This window comes from Microcaecilia unicolor, chromosome 3, assembly GCF_901765095.1.
Source record: "Microcaecilia unicolor chromosome 3, aMicUni1.1, whole genome shotgun sequence".
Classification (NCBI taxonomy): Eukaryota; Metazoa; Chordata; class Amphibia; order Gymnophiona; family Siphonopidae; genus Microcaecilia; species Microcaecilia unicolor.
The window spans coordinates 105293377-105318711 of NC_044033.1; the positions used below are offsets into that span (position 1 = coordinate 105293377).

Genomic DNA, 25335 nt, shown 5'->3' on the forward strand with positions numbered 1-25335 from the left:
ACTTGAGGAGAGGGCTAATATGAGCATAGCGACACTGGCAGAATATAAGTTGTGCAGCAGAGTTTTGAACAGATTGAAGGGGAGAGAGATGGCTTAGTGGGAGACCTGTGAGAAGCAAGTTACAGTAGTCTAAGCGATAGGTGATAAGAGTGTCGATAAGGATTTTGGTAGTGTGCTCAGAAAAGAAGGGACAAATTTTGGTGATATTATAGAGGAAGAAACAACAGGTTTTAGCAGTCTGTTGGATATGTGCAAAGAAAGAGAGAGAGGAGTCAAAGATGACCTGAAGGTTACAAGCTGATGAGACAAGGAGGATGAGAGTGTTATCCACAGAGATACAGAATGGGGAAAGAGGAGAGGTAAGTTTAGGGGGAAAGATAACAAGTTCAGTCTTGGTCATGTTTAGTTTCAGACAGCGGTAAGACATCCAGGCAGCAATGTCAGACAGACAGACTGATACTTTGGCCTGGATTCCTGCTGAAATTTCTGGTGTGGAGAGGTAGATCTGGAAGTCATCAGCATAAAGATGATACTGAAAACCTTGGGATGAGATCAGAGCACCAAGGGAAGAAGAATAGATGGAGAAAAGAAGAGGTTCCAAGACAGAGCACTGAGGTACACCAACTGATAGTGGGACAGAAGTGGAGGATGATCCACCAGAGCATACACTAAAAGTGCGATGGGAGAGATAAGAAGAAAACCAGAAAAGAACAGAGCCCTGAAATCCAAGTGAGGACAGTGTATCAAGAAGTAGGCAGTGATCAACAGTGTCAAAAGCAGCAGACAGATTGAGAAGGATGAGGATAGACCTTTGGATCTGGTCAGGAATAGGCCATTGCAGACTTTAGCAAGGGCTGTTTCAGTTGAATGAAGAGGGTGAAAGCCACATTGAAGTGGATCAAGAATAGCTTGAGATGAAAGAAAGTCAAAACAACAGTGGTGAATATACGTTCAAGTAGCTTGGATAGGCAATGAAGGAGGGAGATGGGGCGATAGTTAGAAGGACAGGTAAGGGTTGAGAATGTCTAGCTATCTGGGGGCAAAATTAATTCTCAAAAAATTTAACAAAAAGGGATGAAACTTGGCATGCAGGAAAAATTGATCAAAAGACGCATCCGAGTCTTCTTAAGTTCATGTGGAGCAGAATTTTAGAAAGGACATCCAACTTAGAATATGGACGTCCATATCTGTGTATCAGATAAAGAATGTTCATTTCTTATGTATTTTAGAACAGGATTTTCTGACATACCTGTTCTAAAATACATGAGAAATGGACATCCTAGTGCTGACTACATCCAGAATGAACAACCATTTTGCAAACTGAAACATCCAAACTATGAACAGGGCAAAACAAGGGACATGGGCAACTGGGTGGCAGCATAGGAATGGCCATGTCTATGTGAAGAAATAGCCTAATGATTAGAGCAGCCAGAATAGAACCAGAGGTTGCAGGTTTGAATCCCTTTGTAAATTTATTATTTTTTTTAATTGTGAGCCCTCCAGGAACAGAAAAATACCTATTGTGACTTCCCTTACTCCCTCCAGTGGAGAACTGCTTAATTTGAGCTCCTTTCTGTAACCTGAAAGTACCAGGTCCAAAAATGGAATCCATCTTTTTGGACATGGATGTCCCTACTCCTTCTGAAATCGGAGTTGGATGTCCATCTTTTGGACCCTTCCTAGTCCCACCCACACTACACCTCCTTGCCATATGGACATACTTCAGTTTTAGATGTCCATATCTTGGCTTAATAAAATTGGGATTTGGACATCCGTGCAATATGGACATCTAAATGTTGGTTTTCAGACATCCAAAATAGGAATAGAGCATCTAAAATAACCACTACAGTCTTCCAGCAGCCCTTATCCCTGATAGGGCCCCCAGAGTCTCAGCATGCACTAGTTTTGTCTTCCCAATTAAACAAACTAGTCTTTGCCTTCACAAGAGAGAGGAGTTGATACCGGATTGTGATTGGGGGGAAGGGGAATAGATGGAGAGGTACAGTTTGGGGGGATGCTGATTTTGGGGGGGGGGGGGGGGGGGGCTGATGTAAAAGTGGGCACCAAAGTCCCTTGAGCCAGCCCTACAATTACTGTACTTTGCTACCTATTCAGTATCTGGTACAGTTTAACATTTTGATACTGATCTTTAAAGGATTGCTTCATATAAGCCCTGGATATTTATTGAATATCCTGTTCTGCTGTGTGCCAGTGAGGGTGCTACAGTAATCCTAGGCCCGGCTGTTTTATATTCCAGAGGACAGTGGTGAGGACACACCAACATGCTTTTATATTTGTGGTACTGACATTGTGGATCTCTCTTCTACTAGAGATTAGAGGCGTATTACAGTAGAATACCATTAGGATGCAGGTGACCATCTGCCGCTCAATATTCAGCCAACAGTGGTCAGTGATTTTTTTAAATGCTGACTGTCGCTAGCTAAATTACTCTGGATATTCAATACTGGGCCATGTCAGGGCACTGGTACTGAGTGTCCAGCTCTTACTAGACATGTACTGGCAGTGGGGAGTTATGCAGGTTCTGGCTGCTGTTAAGGAGATTCTTCAAAATACCTCCCCAACTGAGTCTTAGTCTGATCCCCCCTCCCACCCACTCCTCAACACCAGAAAGCTCCCCTACATGACCGACCCACCTTCCTCATTCCTCACCCTGCAAAAGGCTTCCTCCACAACCTCCCAAGTCCCAACAGCACCCCCCCAACCCCCACCCTTAGGCCTACTGTGCAAGGCCTGGTAGTTTAGTGGTTGTCGAGGAAGGAGAGAACCTCACTCATTCTTGCCCCTAGCAGCTCCAGATTAAAAAAGGTCATCATGAACTCTAGCAGTAGTCTGCTGAACTGAAAATCCTAGATAAGCATTTCAATGTATTCATTGCTTCTGCTATTTCCATGTATCCCTGTATATTTTTTTTACAATAAAATAATTTTACTAACTTGAGCAGTCCAGCACGGTGGAAGATGTAGAGTTCATGAGGCAGAGTACAGGTATCATAAGGAATAACTCGAACAAAGTGCTGGAGCAAAACAAATTCAGGCACTAGCTTGGGTACAGAGATGATACAGTAATCCTTGTCCTAAAAAGATTCACCAATAAAATGTGTAAGAATTCATAAGTAATTTTTTTCACACAACAAAAAAAGAAAGCACAGTTGTTTACCTGGATTTAGAGTTCTCCATAGACAACAAGAAAAAAATCAGACATATAAATTGGAGCTGAGGCAGACTAGTTCTCTAAGAACTCAGAAAAACCTTCTCAGGATCAGTGGCGTAGATACAGGGGGCCACGTGGGCCTGGGTCCCCACAAAATGGGTCCAGGGCCCCTGGTTTGGCTGGTGGAGGTACCAAACGCCTGCCAGCTGAAGCGTTTCTCCAGCACTGCTCTACTTACATTGCCTGCCCTGCTTCCCTCTCGTCACGTGCATATTCAGTTTTAGTGAAACTGAGCATGTGTGACACTTCGCACATACTCAATTTCATTAAAATCGAGCATGCGCAACGAGAGAGGAAGCAGGGCAGGCAATGTAAGGAGAGCATTGCTGGAGAAACGCTTCAGCTGGCGGAGGTTGGGGACCCCTGCCAGCCAAGGTATGTGGCATTGTGGCAGGAGGGGGCTAAAATGTGCACCCTCACTTTGGGCTCTGAAACTCCCCACTCCGAGGTCTGGCTATGCCCCTGTTCAGGATAAAGGATTGTTATGTGTCTGATTTATCCTGATGTTTACAGAGAATCTTTTTCTGCAAGTAAGCAACTTCACTTTGTCCATCCATAAGCTACATCAGTGGAAACTTCTATAGCTGAAGGTTATCCTAATCTTGCCTAATGATGAATTCTGTAGGAGAAACCAAATAGCTTTTCAGGGGTGTTGACTGTAGGACTTATAAAACTGCTTGTCTAAATGGACCATCACTTTTAGACATGTTGCCTACACAATAGTAGAAGGTGAGGTATAAACGATTGACCATGTTTCAACTCTACATCTCTCTTTCATAGGAGCAGTGCACAAATGTGCAACAGATGCTGCCATGGCTTTGATTTGATATGCCTTTGGTTGATTCTTTAATTGCAATTCTGTTAGGTCATATAACAGCAACAACCTTTTTTTTGTTGTCATTGCAATCCCAAACTTGTAAGGCTGTATTTCTGAAGTAGGATGTGAAAACTATAAGGCTGTTTATAGCTATTCTGCATGCTGTTTTAGATGCTTTAGTATATAATTTGTCAACTTGTATTTTGTATTTCTTATCTTTTCATTACTTTTTATTCTTTAATTTATTTAGGGCTGTATTTTGATTAAAATTTGTAATTGCAATTAATCGCCCAATTCAAGGTATATTATTTATTTATGTTTGTTCCCACTGCAGCTCCTTGTAGCTCTGGGCAATGGAGGGTTAAGTGACTTTGCCCAGAGTCACAAGGAGCTGCAGTGAGGGAAAAACACATAAATTGCATATCTTTAATCGCACAATTACTCGTGTTTAAAGTTTTAATTGAAATACAGCCCTAATTAAAAGAAATGAAATATTGTGTAGAATGACTATGCTCTTTTTTTTTAGTAGTAAATTAGTACTCTTTTAGAAACCAGTGTATGTAGTGCCTGTTGAACCTTGTGTGCATAAAGCCTTGGACAGAAAGTACGATATATGTAGAAAGATCATACCACATTTGGTTAGAATTTTGGGTGGCTTCAAAGAACTACCCTGTTGTGGAAAAATTGTGGAAATAGAGAATAAGACATAAGATGTGCCATACCAGGTCAGACCAAGAGTCCCTTATATCCCAACAGTACCCATCAAGTCTCGAGACTATTATTCCACAGTTTTCACAATTGTTTCAATGTGAACTACAGCCTATAACATAGAAGAACAAGTATAAGACAGACAAATTGCTGTCCTAAATTAAAGCACATAGCTATACGAATAGCAGCTGAATATCATTACTTATGCATACAGGAGTCCTTTTACTAAGGTGTGCTAATGGATTTAGTGCACGCTAGTGATTAGTTCACAGTAAGCGTTTTTAGCACATGCATTAAATATACATGCGTTAAACACTAGAGATGTGCTAAATCCTAGAGATGTCCACAGGAATATATAGAACACATATTTAATACACATGCTAAAAACGCTAGTGCACCTTTGTAAAAGGACCCCTTAATGCACACTAATTCGTTAGCATGCGTTAGTAAAAGGACCCCTGAGTTTGGTGGATGTCCACGCTCTACTCTTGCTCTACCCTTGGGCTATCTGGACAGTGCAAAGGTAATCTGTAAGTACATAACCAGCTATCTACAGAGTTACGCTCTAAGAATTTTCAGTGGCACTATCCATATAGTGCCACTGAAAATTCACAGATTGGGGACATTCTAAATTCAAGTTCTTTCATGTTTATCGATATCCTGGCACACAGGTGTTTTGATGATCCTTTAGAAATAATGCTCACCATTTCTATTCAGAGGGAAGGGCAGTTTAAAGAAAAAATAACTATTAAATTTTAACTTTGGATTTACACTTATTTGCAAAGACAACTAATGTTGCACATGCACATGTACTTACTGGAAAAAGGCTGAATACAAAATTTAGGAAATCCAGAGCCCTGCAAATATAAAAATAAAGGGTATTAAAAAATATCTTGGTTCTATGTGAAATCTATTGCATATTCATAAACAGGCCTATATTTAAAAAGGCACTGAGAACCCAATTTAGCCATTCCAATCCTGGCCATATAAATTAAGCAAATTTTCAGTCAAATGGAGGCACATAGATTTTTGACTGAAAACAAGCTTAAATATATGCTACCAAAATATGAATGCCAAGATTTAGGATACTCAACCTTGTGTGCCTAAACTTAACTGGCTACCATTAAAATTCATTCACAACCCCTCCGAAGGGACACCACCTTGTAAGTGGTGGAGGGGCTTCCGTGTTTCAATGACTCAGAGGGCTATGCTGAAGGGTTACCCATATCAGACAGGCCTCTGAGGAGAAACCAGACAAAGAGTGTCCCAAATTAGGGAGAGGGGAAAGATGGTGACCTGAAGCTCGTACACTCAACGGCCCAGCTGTCCTCTGAAGTTCAGTTTTTGTTCACTTGAAATTTCCTCTCTGCATTGCAGTTGCCTTAACAGAGGAAGGGGACAATGGGGGGTCAGCCGCCGATGACCAGCGTTTTGTCCCCTGTGCAGCAAGTGTGGGACCGCTGTATGACGAGCTGCCCATAGATGACTGGGTTGATGAGTCCTTTGATTAGCGCCGACGAAGGAGCGTCGATGCTCTTGGACCTGGAAACAACTTCATCGCTCAAAAATCATTTAACCACCATGCCCAAAGGGGTGGAGGAGTGAGTCAGGAGTGTATGCTGAAACGGAAGTCGTTTACAGCTGAACCCGTGTCGGCGGTGCTACTCCTAAACCCTTAAGAGTTATCAGCTTGGAGTTTTTGGCTCCCGTGGAGGTTGCATTGAATGTCATCTGGAGGGTGCTCCAGGACCTGACGGTGGTAGAGAATGACTTTGCTTCAGATATAGTCTTGTTAATGAGCCACATGGATAATCTAATCGAATCATTTGAGAATATACAGCAAATGAAGTTCTACTGAAGTAAAACGGTTAAGATTTGAAAATGATAATAAGACCAGAAAAAATTTGAACAAAATGAATATTGTTGTAGATGATTAATATCGAGATTGTTGTTTTCCCAGAGTTCCAGGTATGACTCCTAATGTTTTTTTTTCCTCTGAAATGATTCCTCTTAATATATTAATTCAAAAGGAGTGAAGCCTGTGAAACTGGGATTACTTTAATCAGCGGGAATTGGATTGGAGATTCAAGGGTTTGTATTGTTAAACAATTTCTGGTTTTAAAAGGGAAAAAAAATGAAATCAGGTGTATTACTTTCACTAATATTGGACAATAAGTATGTTTCCAATGAAATTGATGGACTATGCACCGTTATGGTCTTGAAGAAACCAACCAGATGATCAATGTGGAAAAATGATTTAGATAAATAATAACTGGGGATAATCGGGTTAATACCACGTTTTCTTTGTTTGCTGTTGCTTAAATTGATCTCCTTGTCTTGTTTCACTCTCCCTATTTATTTTGTGGTCTAAGAAAGAGAAAGATTGTACAAAATCCATTTATCTTGTTGAGATTGTTTTCTTCAAATATTGTTTTAATGTACAATCATCTCTGTTTTACTGTTTTGCAAGTGATCCTTGTAAAATGAAAAAATTATAAATAAATGATTTTAAAAAATTATATAAAAAAAAAATTCATTCACAAAATCAGAACAAAAATCTCCCTCTCCCCAGACAGCTCCTCAATACCCCACCTACCTAACTCACCTAATCTTACAGTACATAGGAGGTAAACCTCTATCCTTCAGGCACCTAAATTTAGCTGGCTAGCACAGAAAATCATTGTAACTGAAACACCCTCCCCCCATAGATTCCTAACTCCTTTCTATCCTCCCCTGCCCCCCCCCCCCCCCCATAGCTTCCTGACTCCTTTCTATCTTCCCCTGGCCCTCCCCCCAGTCATATGGAGCTGGGAGATAGAAGCTCAGTCTATGTCTTCCTGCCAGCTTGGCACTGGAAGCTTTTCAGGATGTTATGGGGAGTACAGAGGGAATGGAGAACTGTCAGAAGGCCTTTTATTTGATTGAGCAGGTAGTAGGATGGTCAGGTAACTATCAGAAACAGACTGTTGTTACAAGATCAGAGGGTGGGAGGGTAGGGTAAGGGAGTTATCCAGAAAGGGGCTTTTCTATAAGACCAGATGGATAGGAGAGAAGGGTTCAGGAGCTATCAGAGGGTCTTTTTTATTATGAGATCAAATATCTGGAAGTAGGTGGATCACCAGATTCCAAAACAGGGATCGTCAGCAAGACTTAAGCCAGCTAGCCCTAAGCCTAGGTGTATATGACCAAGTTAGGAGACTAGCACAAAAAAAAATCTGTGCAAGCCACCTAACTTTTTTTTTTCTTCAACAAACAGGATTGAATCAGGCACACAAGTGGATGATGTCATCGCACATCACTGGAACAGTACTCAGAGCTCAAGACTTGGTTCTGAGCAAGTATGGCCCATCGTGCGAACAGTAGTCTCTGAATCTCAGTTTTGCTTTTTTCTGCTCAGCCAAACAACATTAAACAAAGCTCACACAACAAATTTCTTCTCTTCAACTTAAGATTACTTCCAATATTGTTTATCATTGAATTGTTTATTTTCTTTTATTTCTACAAATTTGACATGGCTCTGAAATCTGGATTCCGGCCATGTCCAAAATCTGGCAGAAAAATCCAGAATGTTGACACTCACTCCAAGTGCTTAATCCACTTGGGTGCAGAGCACAACCAGAACAAATGCAAACATTGTGCTTGTATGTCTCCAGGTGCACAAAAGAATCATCTTAATTACCTCCACAACCACTGCAAAGCTGAAAAAAAGGTTGGTTCGATATACATCATGCCAGAAAAGTTGAAATAATCATTCCAAGAGATCTTACTGCAGCAAGATCTGGATTTATATATTAAGGACCTTAAACTGTCTTAAGTTCTGGCAGCAATAGGGTTATACCCAGAATCTAGGGGCTGCATTAGACAGGGACTCTGAGGTAGAAGCCAATCAGGATACTTCAGGTCCCTTGGATAGCTTACCTGGGTGTGGTGAGGAAGAAAGTCCTGGGGATTTCAAGAGAGGCCAACAGAAAGATGAAACCCTTAAAGAGACCTGAGCTCAGGTTCAAGAGATAGATGGGAAACCTGTAGACAACTGAGATTCCTCTAAGGCATATTTTATAATGAAACATGATTTACTCTATAGAGCAGCCAAAGGAACCCTAAAAGGAGAAGAACTAGAACAGCTACTAGTATCTTAACCCTATTGTAGGCATGCACTGCAGCTAGCCCACAATCATTTACTATAGGGCCTTTGTTGGAGGGGAGGAAGCCTGGGATAGGGTTACCATATGTCCGGATTTACCGAAGCAGGGGCAGTGACGTAAGAGACGGGAGGAGCCTGCAGAGCCAGCAGCCAATGCTTCGAGGCTGCCTGCGGTGCCGCGTTTTTTTAAAAACATTTTTTCTCGTCGAGTCGTCGTTAGCATTGGCGCTCAGCTCAGTCAGCTGAGCGCTTCTTCTTTTTGTAGCGCCGGCCCTGCTGCTCAACAGGAAAAGCATCAGTGGCCGGCAATGGGAGCTGGGGCTGGTGGGCCTGAATCGGGAGAGGGAAAACAGATGGCAGGATGGGGAGAAAGAGGGAAAATGGAAGGATGGGGAGAGAAAGAGGGAAAACAGATGGGAGGATGGCAGAGAAAGAGGAAAAACGGAAGGATGGGGAGAGAAAGAGAGAAAACGGAAGGATAGGGAGAGAAAGAGGGAAAGCAGATGGGAGGATGGCTGAGAAAGAGGGAAAATGGAAGGATGGGGAGAGAAAGAGGGAAAACAGACGGAAGGATGGCAGAGAAAGAGGGAAAAACAGACGGAGGATGGGAGAAAAAAGGGGAAAACGGAAGGATGGGGAGAGAAAGAGGGAAAACAGATGGAAGGATGGCAGAGAAAGAGGGAAAACAGATGGATGGGGAGAGAGACACTGGATGGAAGGATGGGGAGAGAAAGAAGGGAGATGGATGAAAGGATGCAGAGAAAAAGGGGAGAGACTGGAAGGATGTGGAGAGAGAAGGGACACTGAACAGAAAAGGGTAGAGAGATAGACACTGGTTAGAAGGAGGGAGAGAGACATTAGATGGAAGGATCAGGAGAGAGGGTAGATGGGTGGAAGGATGGAGAGAGAAAGAGGGAAGACGCTGGATGGAAGGGTAGGGAGAAAGAGGTGACACGATGGAAGGATGCAGAAAGAAAGAGGGGAGACTACTGAAAGGATGGGGAGAGAGAGGGGAGACACTGGAAGGATAGGGAGAGAAAGAGGAGAGCTGCTGCATGGAAAGGGGGAGTAGTGAAAGATTGGAGAATAAGAGGAAGGGGCATGGGGAGAACAAGGGTGAGAAAAAGATGAAAAGCCATAAGTAGATGAAGGAAATTAAAGAATGGATAGTAAGAATGAATTAAATCTGGACACAGAGAGAGGCAGAAAAATATTGAAGAAAACAAAGAAAAGGAGAGAAAAATGACAAATGGTCAGGAAACCCTGGCAGAACAGTTAAGCGAAAACGAAGGAAAGCAGAATCTAGAGACTGGGAGCAACACAATGAGAAAAAGTAAATGGCCATACAACAAAGGTAAAGAAAATAATTTTATTTTAATTTAGGATAAAGTAATATGGTGGTAATAAAGTTTCAGAGACCAATACTTCCTTCCTTAGGTCAGGAGAGGATACTGTAACAGCATTATACTGACCTGAGGCAGGAGGTTTTGGCCTCTGAAAGCTCACTGAAAAGGATTAGGCTATTAAATAAATTGTCTGAAATCGGATGCACTGAAAAGCAGCACTTTACCCTGTGTGACAAATGCATCTGAGTGTGACTAAATTTTGCTGGGGGGGGGGGGGGGGTGGTAGAGAGAAAATTTTGTGCCCACCCAAAATTGGCAGTCTGGCTACGCCACTGTATCAGGCGTAATTGCCGGTGTCTAAAGTTAGGGACAGTTTATGCCCTAAGCACTATTCTATAAATGATACATGCCTTTTATAGAATAGTGCTCAGCATGTACAATTTTCAGCAACAATTCTTACCCTTTATGTGTAACACTAAGCTGACAGCCTGTTAGAACAGGTTCATATGTGTTTTTCAGTTTGAATCACACTATTAAAGGCCTTTTTGTTCACTTTTAATCCATGGTCTGGCTTTGTTTGTGAAGACTCCTCGGCCCATGACATTCTCATTTCATGTGGCAGAGATGGATCTGACACTAACCAGCTTATAATCGAAAGAGAAAAACGCCTATATTGCGACCCAAATCAGGAGATGGGCGTCTTTCTCCCGTGGGCGCCCAAATCAGTATAATCGAAAGCCGAGGCGCCCAAATTGGTATAATCGAAAGCCGATTTTGGGCGTTTCCAAATGCAATCCGTCGCAGAAATGGGTAAAGTTGACGGGGGCGTGTTGGAGGCGTGGTGAAGGCGGAACTGGGGCGTGGTTATTGGCCAAGGAGAGATGGGCGTCTTTAGCTGATAATCGAAAAAAAGGCATTTTTACCGCGATTTTGGGTCACTTTTTTTGGACCCATTTTTTTCACGAACAAGTCCCAAAAAAGTGCCCCAACTGACCAGATGACCACTGGAGGGAATCGGGGATGACCTCCCCGGACTCCCCCAGTGGTCACTAACCCCCTCCCACCAAAAAAAAAACCACTTTAAAAACTTTTTTCCAGCCTCTATGCCAGCCTCAAATGCCGTACCCACCTCCATGACAGCAGAATGTGTTCTATCCTCTGACAGCCTTTCCCTGGTTCTGATGTGGCTCTCGGGTGAGTGTGACACCTTTTCTGTTAAGAGCACTGCAGAGTCACATCAGCAATGCATTTTGGTGGGTGTAGGGTATTGGGCTCCGTGATTCCACTAGCTTGTGCCACATGCTTATGATGTTGGTAGTTGGTAGGCTCTACTCCCATGGTGCTTTTCCCTCTGCTGGGTCAGAGTGTGCCCTGTTTTGTTTCCGGTAGTCCATGAGGTAGTGGCCATTTTTGTAAGCCAGTTTTAGATCCCTTTCACGTGTTAGCCATGTTAGAGAACTTAGTTCTTACCTTGAATGTGGCTGAAAGAGGGCATTGTACAGCATTCTGCCAGCTCTGACCTACTACTAATCTCAGTACCAGGAAGACTCGTTGCCAGTGGGACACAACCTCTGATCTGCAGTTAACTGTGAGTAAGCGTGCTTATTCCAATAAAGGACGTTTTCGGAGAGATTAGTCTTCAGGTGTCAACTGGTGTGCCAATGTTATATAGCAGCAACAAGTCCTAGAGGCCTGCGTGTTTGCAGATCCCTGGAGCACTTTTAGTGGGTACCGCAGTGCACTTAAGCCAGGTGGACCCAGGCCCATCCCCCCCTACCTGTAACACTTGTGCTGGTAAATGGGAGGCCTCCAAAACCCACTGTACCCACATGTAGGTGCCCCCTTCACCCCTAAGAGCTATGGTAGTGTTGTACATTTGTGGGTAGTGGGTTTTGGGGGAGGGGGGTTGGTTGCTCAGCACCCATGGTAAGGGAGCTATGTATGTGCGAGCGTGGTCTGAAGTCCACCGCACTGACCTCTAGGGTGCCCAGTTGGTGTCCTGACATGTCAGGGGGGCGAGTGTACTACGAATTGTGGCCCCTCCCACTACCAAATGGCTCGGATTAGGACGTTTTTGAGCTGGGCATTTTTAGTTTCCATTATCGCTAAAAAAAAACAAACGCCCAGCTCAAAAACGTCCATTTTTTCAAAAATACTGTCTGTCCCACCTCTTCACGTACCCATTTTCGGACATAAACGCCCATGGAGATAGGCGTTCGATTATGCCCCTCCACACCAGTCAAATCCTCTTCTTCAAAGAATCTGTATGTCTCATAGTGAGGGTCCCAAGATATTCAGTCTCAAATCCTGAGACATACTTCAGAGGACATAGAAACATAGAAAAATGAAGGTAGATAAAAACTATGGTCCAATATTCAGACTGCAGGAGTTAGCTGGGCTGCCTCCTGTGGTCAGCTCTGAGCCCAGATATTCAACACCGGGCCGTTTCAGATGACCAGCATTGAATATCCAGTTTATCCTTGACCGGTTTGAATGTAACTGGCCATGCCAATATAAGACTAGCACCACTCTGAAGGACAACCTGCAGGCTAAAATGGGGACATGGCAGTGGTGGTAACAGCAGCAACTCAATGGTGCCTATCAAAGGGATGAACAAACAAGTGGATAAAGGTGAGATGGTCGATATTGTGTATCTGTACTTTTGAAAAGGCATTTGACAAAGTACCTCATGAAAACCTCATGAAAGACTCCAGAGAAAATTGGAGAGTCATGGGATAGGAGGTAGTGTTCTATTGTGGATTAAAAACTGGTTAAAAGATAGAAAACAGAGAGTAGGGTTAAATAGTCAATATTCTCAATGAAGTAGGGTAGATAGAGAGGTTCCCCAAGGGTCTGTGCTGGGACCATTGCTTTTTAACATAAATGATCTAGAGATGGGAGTAACTAGTGGGGTAATTAAATTTGCTGATGACACAAAGTTATTCAAAGTTGTTAAATCGCTCTAAAAATAGCGCCAGAGCAGCACGGGGCTATAACGCCCCTATGATCAAAGCTAATAGCATGAAAATTTATGTGCGCTATTAGCTCTGATCATAGGGTTACTTCTCTGATCATAGGGGTACTTCTGTGGGAGGATTGTGCCTGGGATTGCGCCCAAGGAACAATCCTCCCGCAAAAGTTGTTTGACAGACTTGAAAAGACTGTTTGTGAAAGGGTTGAATTATTGGGATGTATAAAACAGCAGGCTGAACTTTGACTGAGCCTTTCTGAGGGAGAGGGGAGGTAGTGCAAAGGAAGTGGGTCTGAACTGTTATGGAACTGAATGTTGACTGGAATTGTGAACCCGGCCTGAACCCTGTTTGTGAGCTGCATTTCAATTTTGAGAGTGGAGCTGAATTGAGAATAAAGCACTTTAGTCCTAAGTCCATATGGCAGTCTGGTTCTTTGCTGGAAACGTGTGAGCCTAACCGGGCTGCCGGCCCCAACCCAGAGTGGAGGAAGCGGACCCCTTTACAGTACTCACTGGCTCTGATCATCGGGGCAGGAGCAAACACAGGCGTTAGTATGGCACTATTGGCCTCTAGTGCCCGTGTTTGCTTCTGATCATCAGCCCACCAGTCATTGCAGTAATACCTGCAAGAGTTGCTATTGTGCAATGGCTGGGATTCCTTTCCATCTCCAGGTGCTATGAACATTACTTTTGCAGTATTTCCAGTCCCTGAACAGCAGGAATGCCGGAAGTCCAGAAATCAAACCTAAGTCCCCCACATGGCAACACTCCCTTTGGCTTACTGGGACAACTCATAAAAATTTAAATTAAAGACAACATGAGTTGTTCTAGAGATGTAATTTTAGGGTGCTGCAAAATACAAATATGCTTTCTCCAGTAATGTAATACTGAAACTGTATCTGTACAAGAAATATGTATTTTTCAGAATAAAACATCCTATATACTGCATTGTTACTATAAACTTTAAGGCTAGAAACTAACACAATCTCTAGATGTCCAAACTTGCCTTGTTTCATATTTCTCATCAATACAGTACAGCTGAATACAGAAAGCAGATACAGCTCCTTTGTAGATAGGACGGAAGACATCTTCATCCTTTTCTGTGATCGAGATCCTTGAGGATTTGAAATCCACACCTGTGATGACATCATCCTCTAGCTGCTCAGCACTTGAAATCTCAGTTGTTACCTCTTTCTGCAGTAAGAATAGACAGGGGACCAGATAGAAATCACACTCTTTTTTATTTAATGAGCCATCAGTTGCATCATCATCTGTACATTATAGTATTACATGCACACATGCAGGTGTGTTTTTTCCACTTGGGGAAGCAGTTCCTAAGAGAAAGAACAGCTTAAAGCATATATATTAAAAAATGCCAGGCTGTTTATCAAAATGATTATAGAAGAAGCAAGCTGATAGTCATTTTAACCAAATAATAATACTTTAAAATGTAGAACATATATGTGGTTAATCATGCATATCAGTTATCAATACATAAATTCATTTTTACTCTCTGGTTCAAACTCTTAATTAGAGCTAAACTAAATTTACAAACAATTTCTATTTAGCAAGAGTACAATCAGGGTTCAAACTTCTTCTACTAACCTATAAATGTACTCACTCTGCTGCTCCCCAGTATCTCTCCACACTCGTCCTTCCCTACACCCCTTCCCGTGCACTCCGCTCCATGGATAAATCCTTCTTATCTGTTCCCTTCTCCACTACTGCCAACTCCAGACTTCGCGCCTTCTGTCTCGCTGCACCCTATGCCTGGAATAAACTTCCTGAGCCCCTACGTCTTGCCCCATCCTTGGCCACCTTTAAATCTAGACTGAAAGCCCACCTCTTTAACATTGCTTTTGACTCGTAACCACTTGTAACCACCTGCCTCCACCTACCCTCCTCTCTTCCTTCCCGTTCACATTAATTGATTTGATTTGCTTACTTTATTTATTTTTTGTCTATTAGATTGTAAGCTCTTTGAGCAGGGACTGTCTTTCTTCTATGTTTGTGCAGCGCTGCGTATGCCTTGTAGCGCTATAGAAATGCTAAATAGTAGTAGTAGTAGTAGTAGTAATTATTTTCAAAGTGTAAAACAACAGTTCTGCAGTGATTCTTATCAATGTGATAGGAAGACCAAATCAAAACTTTTCTTTCTATTTAAAAAAAGAAGAAGAAGAGTGCCCCTGCATATGAATGAATTCCTGAGTTCCACAATATGTGTGCAGTAGGAGCCTATTCAATAACGGATCATAGGCACCTAGGTTTCCCTACACTGAAGAATATTAGCATAACCTGTAATTGATGCATCTAGCATTTGGGCGCCCACACTTACACCAGCTATAGAGTATTTTGTAACTAACAGATGTAAGTGGTATCCTGCCCTTGTCCTGTTCATGCTCTGCCTCCTTGCAAATATGCACTATGTAAGTTTAGCACATATTTACAGAATAGCACTTAGGCACCTTGCTTACATATATGCACATAACTGTGCACCTATGCATGTGTATGCTAGTATTCTAAACATTTATGCATGCACTGAGTGTGTACATTTTAGCACCCAGTTTATAAAATTGCCCTTCATATCTCTAGTCAATAAAATGTTTGAAAAATTAAGAAAAAATAATACTGAAGCAATGAAGAGCTGCACCAAACAGACAGAACCAGCCGCAACCTCTTGACAAAGCGTTTTACGAAACGGGTACCTGTTGGGGTCCCGTGGGCTGATGATCATTTCAGAAAGCAGATAAATCTCATTGGTTTTGGATGCTTTATTCTAATTGCCATCAGAAATTACACGATATATGACACAGAAGAAGGTCAAGCCACATTGCATAGAAGAGGATCTATTGTCACAATTTAGCACAAAAAATATCTTAAAAAACAAAAAAACAGAATTGTAAAAAAGTAAAAAATGAATTTGGTAGGAGGGGGTCAAGTCAATGATTACAAGCTGATACCACAGGGCAAATACTCTAACATTGAGCACAGACAATTGTTGGTGCCCGGGTGCATATATGAGACTAAAAAAATGTTTTCCCCTCAGATCAAATCATTGGTTGTATTATAAAAATTGGCAGTGAACTTTCGACTACCTGAGTTTTCAAGCTAGCGATTTAGGCGATAGTCTAGTATCTTGTTTGATTTAAATTGAAGGGTATCCTAGAAATAAGCAGTGGATTTTCCGGCCCATATTAATAATGGCTTATGGACTTTTCCTTTAAGGAATTATCCAAATCTTTGTTAAACCCTGCTAAGCTAACTGCTTTTACCACATTCTCTGGCAACCAACTCGAGAGTTTGATTACACATTGGATGAAGAAATATTTTCTCCAACTTGTTTTAAATGTACTACTTAGTAGCTTCATTGTGTGCCCCCTAGTCCTTGTATTTTTGGAAAGTCTAAACAAGTCATTCACGTCTACTCATTCCACTCCACTCAGTATTTTATAGACTTCTATCAGATCTCCCTTCGCCGTCTCTTCTCCAAGCTCTTTAACCTTTTCTCATAGGGAAGTTGTCCCATCCTGTTTATCATTTTCATGGCCATTCACTGTACCTTTTCTAATTCTGCTATATCTTTTTTGAGATGTGGTGACTAAAATTGTACACAGTATTTGAGGTGCAGTCGCACCATGGAGCATTACAAAGGCATTATAATATTCTCATTTTTGTTTTTTATTCCTTTCCTAATAATTCCTAACATTCTATTTGCTTTCTTACAGGCTTATTTTCAGTAGAGAGGTGTGGTAGCCGTGTTAGTCCACTTTTAAAGGTAATCAATAGAAATAAAACAAAATAAAACATGGAAAAGAAAATAAGATGATACCTTTTTTACTGGACATAACTTATTACATTTCTTGATTAGCTTTCAAAGGTTGCACTTCTTTGTCAGATCGGAAATAAGCAAATGTTGGTAGATGACAGTATAAAGGAGTCAGGGGATCTACCCCGGGAAAGTTGGGAGTTGTAGTCCCTCAAATGTTCCCGAAGATGTCTGCCTCTCCCACTCCTTCTCCCAGAGTCTCTTCCTCTAGGTCTATCCCGGGGACGCTGGGAGTTGTAGTCCCCTACTTGTTCTGATGACTATCTGTCTTTCCGGAGCCTTACCCCTATCTCTTTCCCTCTAGATCTACCTTGCCCATCACACCGGTTACCCTATAAACTGTCTAATCTGACCCAATTTAGCCAAGCATCTCCTCAATATAGCCGGTCATATTTGAAAAGCTAAACGGCCATTACTTAGGAAACACTTTTCTGCAGGAAAGATGCCAGCTTCCACAAAAGCAAATCCCCCCCCCCCCCCCCCCCCCCCCCCCCCCCCCCCCCCAGAAAACCACTTTGACTCTCAACCTGATCCTCAAGCACAGGGACATTCTCCTTGGTAGTGGGGATGTCCATGAGAGACGGTGTTTGTGGTAGCAAATAATGGAGAAAATAAATTCCATCCACCATCACAATAGAGAGGTGGAAGATGTAAAAAAAAAAAAAAAAAAAAGCGGAGAGTCACAAGGAACGCTATCAAGAAAAGAGAGGCCCAGAAATGCCAACTGCCCCCAGATGCCAGAACATCCCTCATGCATCTTGGCAACTGTGGAGGAGGTAGCCATGGTTGGCGTACCTGGCCAGGACAGCTCACAGCCTGAGGAGGCTGGTAAATAACCATGAGCCATTCTAGTCTTTCTGACCTGCTACTGCACAATAGTGGTTGTGTACTATATACCAGTGCCTGTTTGTTCACATGTTAGTCAGAGACCAGGTACTTTCTGTATGTGAAAGTGTGTAATGTGCCTTCAGAGTGCTGTGTGACCAAGATGCTACTAACTAATGGGAGCTAGTGGAAGATGTGGCAGGCTTGAGGGACACAATGGGGGTATATCAAGAGAAGCAGGCCTCTGCTTCAGAGATGTTGGTCCAATCTTCACAGAGGCAAGAAAGGATGCTGGGCTCCATAGCAGGGGCACTGAGCTCTATAACAGCCTCCCTGAAAGAAGTGGTTAAGGTGCTGAGGCAACCAGGGAGCACTCCTATGGAGCCAGATGCCCTCATGGAGGAGAGACCACCCCCACCCAGCATCTGCAACACTGCCAGAGGATAGCAGGGGAGGATGCTGCCAGCATGGTCTCAGAAGCTGCGCTGAAAAGAACCTTTGGGGGGATAGGGAAGCATGAGAGAAGGGGAAGAGGGGCAAGGGGAGGAGGAGGGATGGGGGAGGTTTCAAAGCATAGAAGGAGGCTTGGGGGGTCACTGTTTTGTTCCCTGCCATTTGATTTTCTATCGTGTATTATTTAATTCCCCCCACACTTTTTTGCCACTTGTAAATACATTTCTCACCTTTTCATTTAAAAGGCCTCTCGTATCAATCTCTGCCTGGCTTCTTCTGCTGCAGCAACAACATCTGCTGGTCTTCCAATAGGCACAGGTTGCTCCTGGCGGAAGGTGGCACCTCTAACCTGAGTGACCTCCTGCTCTGGGAAACCTATTCCCTATTGGGTAGCCAAGTTATGTAAGATGCAGCAAGCTGCAAACATGTCACACACTTTTTCAGGACTATACAGAAGATCACCACTTGTCTGATAAAGACAACAAAATCTGATTCTCAGCAGGCCAAAGGTGTGCTCTATGTACAGTGTGTACTCTGGTGGGCCTCATTGAAGCGCTCCTCCTGGGGTGTCTGAGGACATCATACCGGTGTTAACAGTAAGGATTCTGAGCAGGGTAAAGTTCTGTGGGGCACAACCCGGAGTTTTTTGCAGTCAGTATGCACTGATACTTTGACACCTTTTTTCAGCATTCCAAATAATTCCTCGCCGTGCCCTTTCACTGGCACAGGTTTAGTCAGCTACAGGGCCGTGCCAACACGGTAAGAGAGGTAAGCACGGCAGGAGGGCGCCGTACTCTGTGGGGTGCCCTGCCACGCCATGCTTACCTCGCCCTCTCCCATGTCCCAATTGCCCGCCCTCTTCTCCCCCCCCCCCCAACAAGATCCCTTTTAAATTTACCTCCGTCTGGCAGCGAAGGCGCAGCGTCAGTGAAGGAGGCGGCGCTCCCGACATCTCTACTAGTCTTCCCTTAGCTCAGTGTTCCGCCTTCTTCTGACGTCAAGGAAATGACGTCAGAAGAAGGCGGGACATTGAGCAAAGGGAAGACTAGTAGAGACGTCGGGAGCGCCGCCTCCTTCACTGATGCTGTGCCTTTGCTGCCGGATGGAGGTAAATTTAAAAGGGATCTTGGGGGGGGGGGGGGGGGGAGGGGGGCGGGCAGTTGGGACATGGGAGCGGGAGGGCAGGGGAGAGAGGAGCGTGGATGGGAGGGCAGCGATCACCTTCACGGGGGGGGGGAGGGGGAGCGCACGCAACTGTTTGTCTGCGGGGGGGGGGGCGCCAACTGATCCTCTGCAGGGGGGCGCCAAAGACCCTTGGCACGGCCCTGGTCAGCTAGATGTGTGAAAATGATTTAAGGCTGAGTGGCTACATTTAGCTGTTCATAAGTGAGTTGTCCTTGAGGTGTTCTCAGGGATGGGGGGGGGGGGGACTTTGCTGCCTAATACTAATTTTCAATCATACCAGCCATTGGGAGCACAGCCCTAGCTTAAACTTCATACCTTAATATTTTTTCCTAAGATGGCGAAGATAAAATCATCTTCATGGACAAATACATGTACTTCAGGAGACCATTGGTGAAGATGACAAATACATGAGACATGGACTTCAGGAGATCATTGGTGAAGATGTCATCACTAATCATATAAGCTCCTCTGGTGCCAATAGGAGCTTTTATGATTAATGATGGCTTGCCTAAAAAGTGGTACTTTCTAGGAAGTATGAAAAAGGGGCACCACAGCAACTAGAGTGCTTTTAGGGGCCCTTTTACTAAAGGGCTTAACAAATTTTAATGCAAGAGTGTCCTGTGTGCTAAATCCAGATTTAATACATCAGTATTTAGGGCTTTTAAAGTATTTTTTCAGGTCCTGTTCTAATTTTTCCATTAGCATGCGGGACCTGCAAAAAAAATAACATGGGAGCACTTACCACCTCCTGTTTAGGATGAACTAGGTGCTCCCACATTAAGCCTGCGTTATCCAGTTAGCGATGTAGTAATGCAAATGAACTAACAGGATAATGCTTCCATGCCCATTACATATCCCCTCCCAAAAATATATTTTTTAAATAAATAACACACGGTTAATGTATGGAAAAGGGGAAATTATTGCAAAATACTTTAAAGCGAATGCTACATACCTGTAGAAGGTATTCTCCGAGGACAGCAGGCTGATTGTTCTCACTGATGGGTGACGTCCACGGCAGCCCCTCCAATCGGAATCTTCACTAGCAAAAGCCTTTGCTAGCCCTCGCGCGCCGATGCGCACCGCGCATGCGCGGCCTCTTCCCGCCCGAAACCGGCTTGTGCCGGCCAGTCTCATATGTAGCAAGACAAAGACTAAGGAAGACACAACTCCAAAGGGGAGGCGGGCGGGTTTGTGAGAACAATCAGCCTGCTGTCCTCGGAGAATACCTTCTACAGGTATGTAGCATTCGCTTTCTCCGAGGACAAGCAGGCTGCTTGTTCTCACTGATGGGGTATCCCTAGCCCCCAGGCTCACTCCAAACAACAAACATGGTCAATTGGGCCTCACAACGGCGAGGACATACAGTGGTGGAAATAAGTATTTGATCCCTTGCTGATTTTGTAAGTTTGCCCACTGACAAAGACATGAGCAGCCCATAATTGAAGGGTAGGTTATTGGTAACAGTGAGAGATAGCACATCACAAATTAAATCCGGAAAATCACATTGTGGAAAGTATATGAATTTATTTGCATTCTGCAGAGGGAAATAAGTATTTGATCCCCCACCAACCAGTAAGAGATCTGGCCCCTACAGACCAGGTAGATGCTCCAAATCAACTCGTTACCTGCATGACAGACAGCTGTCGGCAATGGTCACCTGTATGAAAGACACCTGTCCACAGACTCAGTGAATCAGTCAGACTCTAACCTCTACAAAATGGCCAAGAGCAAGGAGCTGTCTAAGGATGTCAGGGACAAGATCATACACCTGCACAAGGCTGGAATGGGCTACAAAACCATCAGTAAGACGCTGGGCGAGAAGGAGACAACTGTTGGTGCCATAGTAAGAAAATGGAAGAAGTACAAAATGACTGTCAATCGACAAAGATCTGGGGCTCCACGCAAAATCTCACCTCGTGGGGTATCCTTGATCATGAGGAAGGTTAGAAATCAGCCTACAACTACAAGGGGGGAACTTGTCAATGATCTCAAGGCAGCTGGGACCACTGTCACCACGAAAACCATTGGTAACACATTACGACATAACGGATTGCAATCCTGCAGTGCCCGCAAGGTCCCCCTGCTCCGGAAGGCACATGTGACGGCCCGTCTGAAGTTTGCCAGTGAACACCTGGATGATGCTGAGAGTGATTGGGAGAAGGTGCTGTGGTCAGATGAGACAAAAATTGAGCTCTTTGGCATGAACTCAACTCGCCGTGTTTGGAGGAAGAGAAATGCTGCCTATGACCCAAAGAACACCGTCCCCACTGTCAAGCATGGAGGTGGAAATGTTATGTTTTGGGGGTGTTTCTCTGCTAAGGGCACAGGACTACTTCACCGCATCAATGGGAGAATGGATGGGGCCATGTACCGTACAATTCTGAGTGACAACCTCCTTCCCTCCGCCAGGGCCTTAAAAATGGGTCGTGGCTGGGTCTTCCAGCACGACTATGACCCAAAACATACAGCCAAGGCAACAAAGGAGTGGATCAGGAAGAAGCACATTAGGGTCATGGAGTGGCCTAGCCAGTCACCAGACCTTAATCCCATTGAAAACTTATGGAGGGAGCTGAAGCTGCGAGTTGCCAAGCGACAGCCCAGAACTCTTAATGATTTAGAGATGATCTGCAAAGAGGAGTGGACCAAAATTCCTCCTGACATGTGTGCAAACCTCATCATCAACTACAGAAGACGTCTGACCGCTGTGCTTGCCAACAAGGGTTTTGCCACCAAGTATTAGGTCTTGTTTGCCAGAGGGATTAAATACTTATTTCCCTCTGCAGAATGCAAATAAATTCATATACTTTCCACAATGTGATTTTCCGGATTTAATTTGTGATGTGCTATCTCTCACTGTTACCAATAACCTACCCTTCAATTATGGGCTGCTCATGTCTTTGTCAGTGGGCAAACTTACAAAATCAGCAAGGGATCAAATACTTATTTCCACCACTGTAACTGAGATTGACCTAAAAAAATTTACCAACTAACTGAGAGTGCAGCCTGGAACAGAACAAACAGGGCCCTCGGGGGGTGGAGTTGGATCCTAAAGCCCAAACAGGTTCTGAAGAACTGACTGCCTGAACCGACTGTGGCGTCGGGTATCCTGCTGCAGGCAGTAATGAGATGTGAATGTGTGGACAGATGACCACGTCGCAGCTTTGCAAATTTCTTCAATAGAGGCTGACTTCAAGTGGGCTACCGACGCTGCCATGGCTCTAACATTATGAGCCGTGACATGACCCTCAAGAGCCAGCCCAGCCTGGGCGTAAGTGAAGGAAATGCAATCTGCTAGCCAATTGGATATGGTGCGTTTCCCCACAGCCACTCCCCTCCTATTGGGATCAAAAGAAACAAACAATTGGGCGGACTGTCTGTTGGGCTGTGTCCGCTCCAGATAGAAGGCCAATGCTCTCTTGCAGTCCAATGTGTGCAGCTGACGTTCAGCAGGGCAGGAATGAGGACGGGGAAAGAATGTTGGCAAGACAATTGACTGGTTCAGATGGAACTCCGACACGACCTTTGGCAAGAACTTAGGGTGAGTGCGGAGGACTACTCTGTTATGATGAAATTTGGTGTAAGGGGCCTGGGCTACCAGGGCCTGAAGCTCACTGACTCTACGAGCTGAAGTAACTGCCACCAAGAAAATGACCTTCCAGGTCAAGTACTTCAGATGGCAGGAGTTCAGTGGCTCAAAAGGAGGTTTCATCAGCTGGGTGAGAACGACATTGAGATCCCATGACACTGTAGGAGGTTTGACAGGGGGCTTTGACAAAAGCAAACCTCTCATGAAGCGAACAACTAAAGGCTGTCCTGAGATCGGCTTACCTTCCACACGGTAATGGTATGCACTGATTGCACTAAGGTGAACCCTTACAGAGTTGGTCTTGAGACCAGACTCAGACAAGTGCAGAAGGTATTCAAGCAGGGTCTGTGTAGGACAAGAGCGAGGATCTAGGGCCTTGCTGTCACACCAGACGGCAAACCTCCTCCACAGAAAGAAGTAACTCCTCTTAGTGGAATCTTTCCTGGAAGCAAGCAAGATACGGGAGACACCCTCTGACAGACCCAAAGAGGCAAAGTCTACGCTCTCAACATCCAGGCCGTAAGAGCCAGGGACCGGAGGCTGGGATGCAGTAGCGCCCCTTCGTCCTGCGTGATGAGGGTCGGAAAACACTCCAATCTCCACGGTTCTTCGGAGGACAACTCCAGAAGAAGAGGGAACCAGATCTGACGCGGCCAAAAAGGAGCAATCAGAATCATGGTGCCTCGGTCTTGCTTGAGTTTCAACAAAGTCTTCCCCACCAGAGGTATGAGAGGATAAGCATACAGCAGACCCTCCCCCCAGTCCAGGAGGAAGGCATCCGATGCCAGTCTGCCGTGGGCCTGAAGCCTGGAACAGAACTGAGGGACTTTGTGGTTGGCTCGAGATGCGAAGAGATCTACCAAGGGGGTGCCCCACACCTGGAAGATCTGTCGCACTACACGGGAATTGAGCGACCACTCGTGAGGTTGCATAATCCTGCTCAACCTGTCGGCCAGACTGTTGTTTACGCCTGCCAGATATGTGGCTTGGAGCACCATGCCGTGACGGCGAGCCCAGAGCCACATGCTGACGGCTTCCTGACATAGGGGGCGAGATCCGGTGCCCCCCTGCTTGTTGACGTAGTACATGGCAACCTGGTTGTCCGTCTGAATTTGGATAATTTGGTGGGACAGCCGATCTCTGAAAGCCTTCAGAGCGTTCCAGATCGCTCGTAACTCCAGAAGATTGATCTGCAGATCGCGTTCCTGGAGGGACCAGCTTCCTTGGGTGTGAAGCCCATCGACATGAGCTCCCCACCCCAGGAGAGACGCATCCGTGGTCAGCACTTTTTGTGGCTGAGGAATTTGGAAGGGACGTCCCAGAGTCAGATTGGACTAAATCGTCCACCAATACAGGGATTCGAGAAAACTCGTGGACAGGTGGATTACATCTTCTAGATCCCCAGCAGCCTGAAACCACTGGGAAGCTAGGGTCCATTGAGCAGATCTCATGTGAAGGCGGGCCATGGGAGTCACATGGACTGTGGAGGCCATGTGGCCTAGCAATCTCAACATCTGCCGAGCTGTGATCTGCTGGGACGCTCGCACCCGCGAGACGAGGGACAACAAGTTGTTGGCTCTCGTCTCTGGGAGATAGGCGCGAGCCGTCCGAGAATCCAGCAGAGCTCCTATGAATTCGAGTCTCTGCACTGGGAGAAGATGGGACTTTGGGTAATTTATCACAAACCCCAGTAGCTCCAGGAGGCGAATAGTCATCTGCATGGACTGCAGGGCTCCTGCCTCGGATGTGTTCTTCACCAGCCAATCGTCGAGATATGGGAACACGTGCACCCCCAGCCTGCGAAGTGCTGCTGCTACTACAGTCAAGCACTTTGTGAACACCCTGGGCGCAGAGGCGAGCCCAAAGGGTAGCACACAGTACTTGAAGTGACGTGTGCCCAGCTGAAATCGCAGATACTGTCTGTGAGCTGGCAGTATCGGGATGTGTGTGTAGGCATCCTTCAAGTCCAGAGAGCATAGCCAATCGTTTTCCTGAATCATGGGAAGGAGGGTGCCCAGGGAAAGCATCCTGAACTTTTCTTTGACCAGATATTTGTTCAGGGCCCTTAGGTCTAGGATGGGACGCATCCCCCCTGTTTTCTTTTCCACAAGAAAGTACCTGGAATAGAATCCCAGCCCTTGCCCGGATGGCACGGGCTCGACCACATTGGCGCTGAGAAGGGCGGAGAGTTCCTCTGCAAGTACCTGCTTGTGCTGGAAGCTGTAAGACTGAGCTCCCGGTGG

General features: G+C 44.8%; 1 protein-coding gene across 1 annotated transcript in view; it reads right to left on the bottom strand.

The window, feature by feature from the left end:
- Nucleotides 1-25335, bottom strand: part of CFAP61 (cilia and flagella associated protein 61) — a 676218-nt gene that overhangs the window by 493591 nt on the left and 157292 nt on the right. Inside the window, exons 11-13 of the mRNA XM_030196227.1 lie at nucleotides 14224-14411; nucleotides 5574-5613; nucleotides 2955-3094 (exon numbers count right to left, since the gene is read on the bottom strand). Of these exons, the coding sequence (XP_030052087.1) occupies nucleotides 2955-3094; nucleotides 5574-5613; nucleotides 14224-14411 (368 nt within the window). The remainder of the gene's footprint in view (nucleotides 1-2954; nucleotides 3095-5573; nucleotides 5614-14223; nucleotides 14412-25335) is intronic.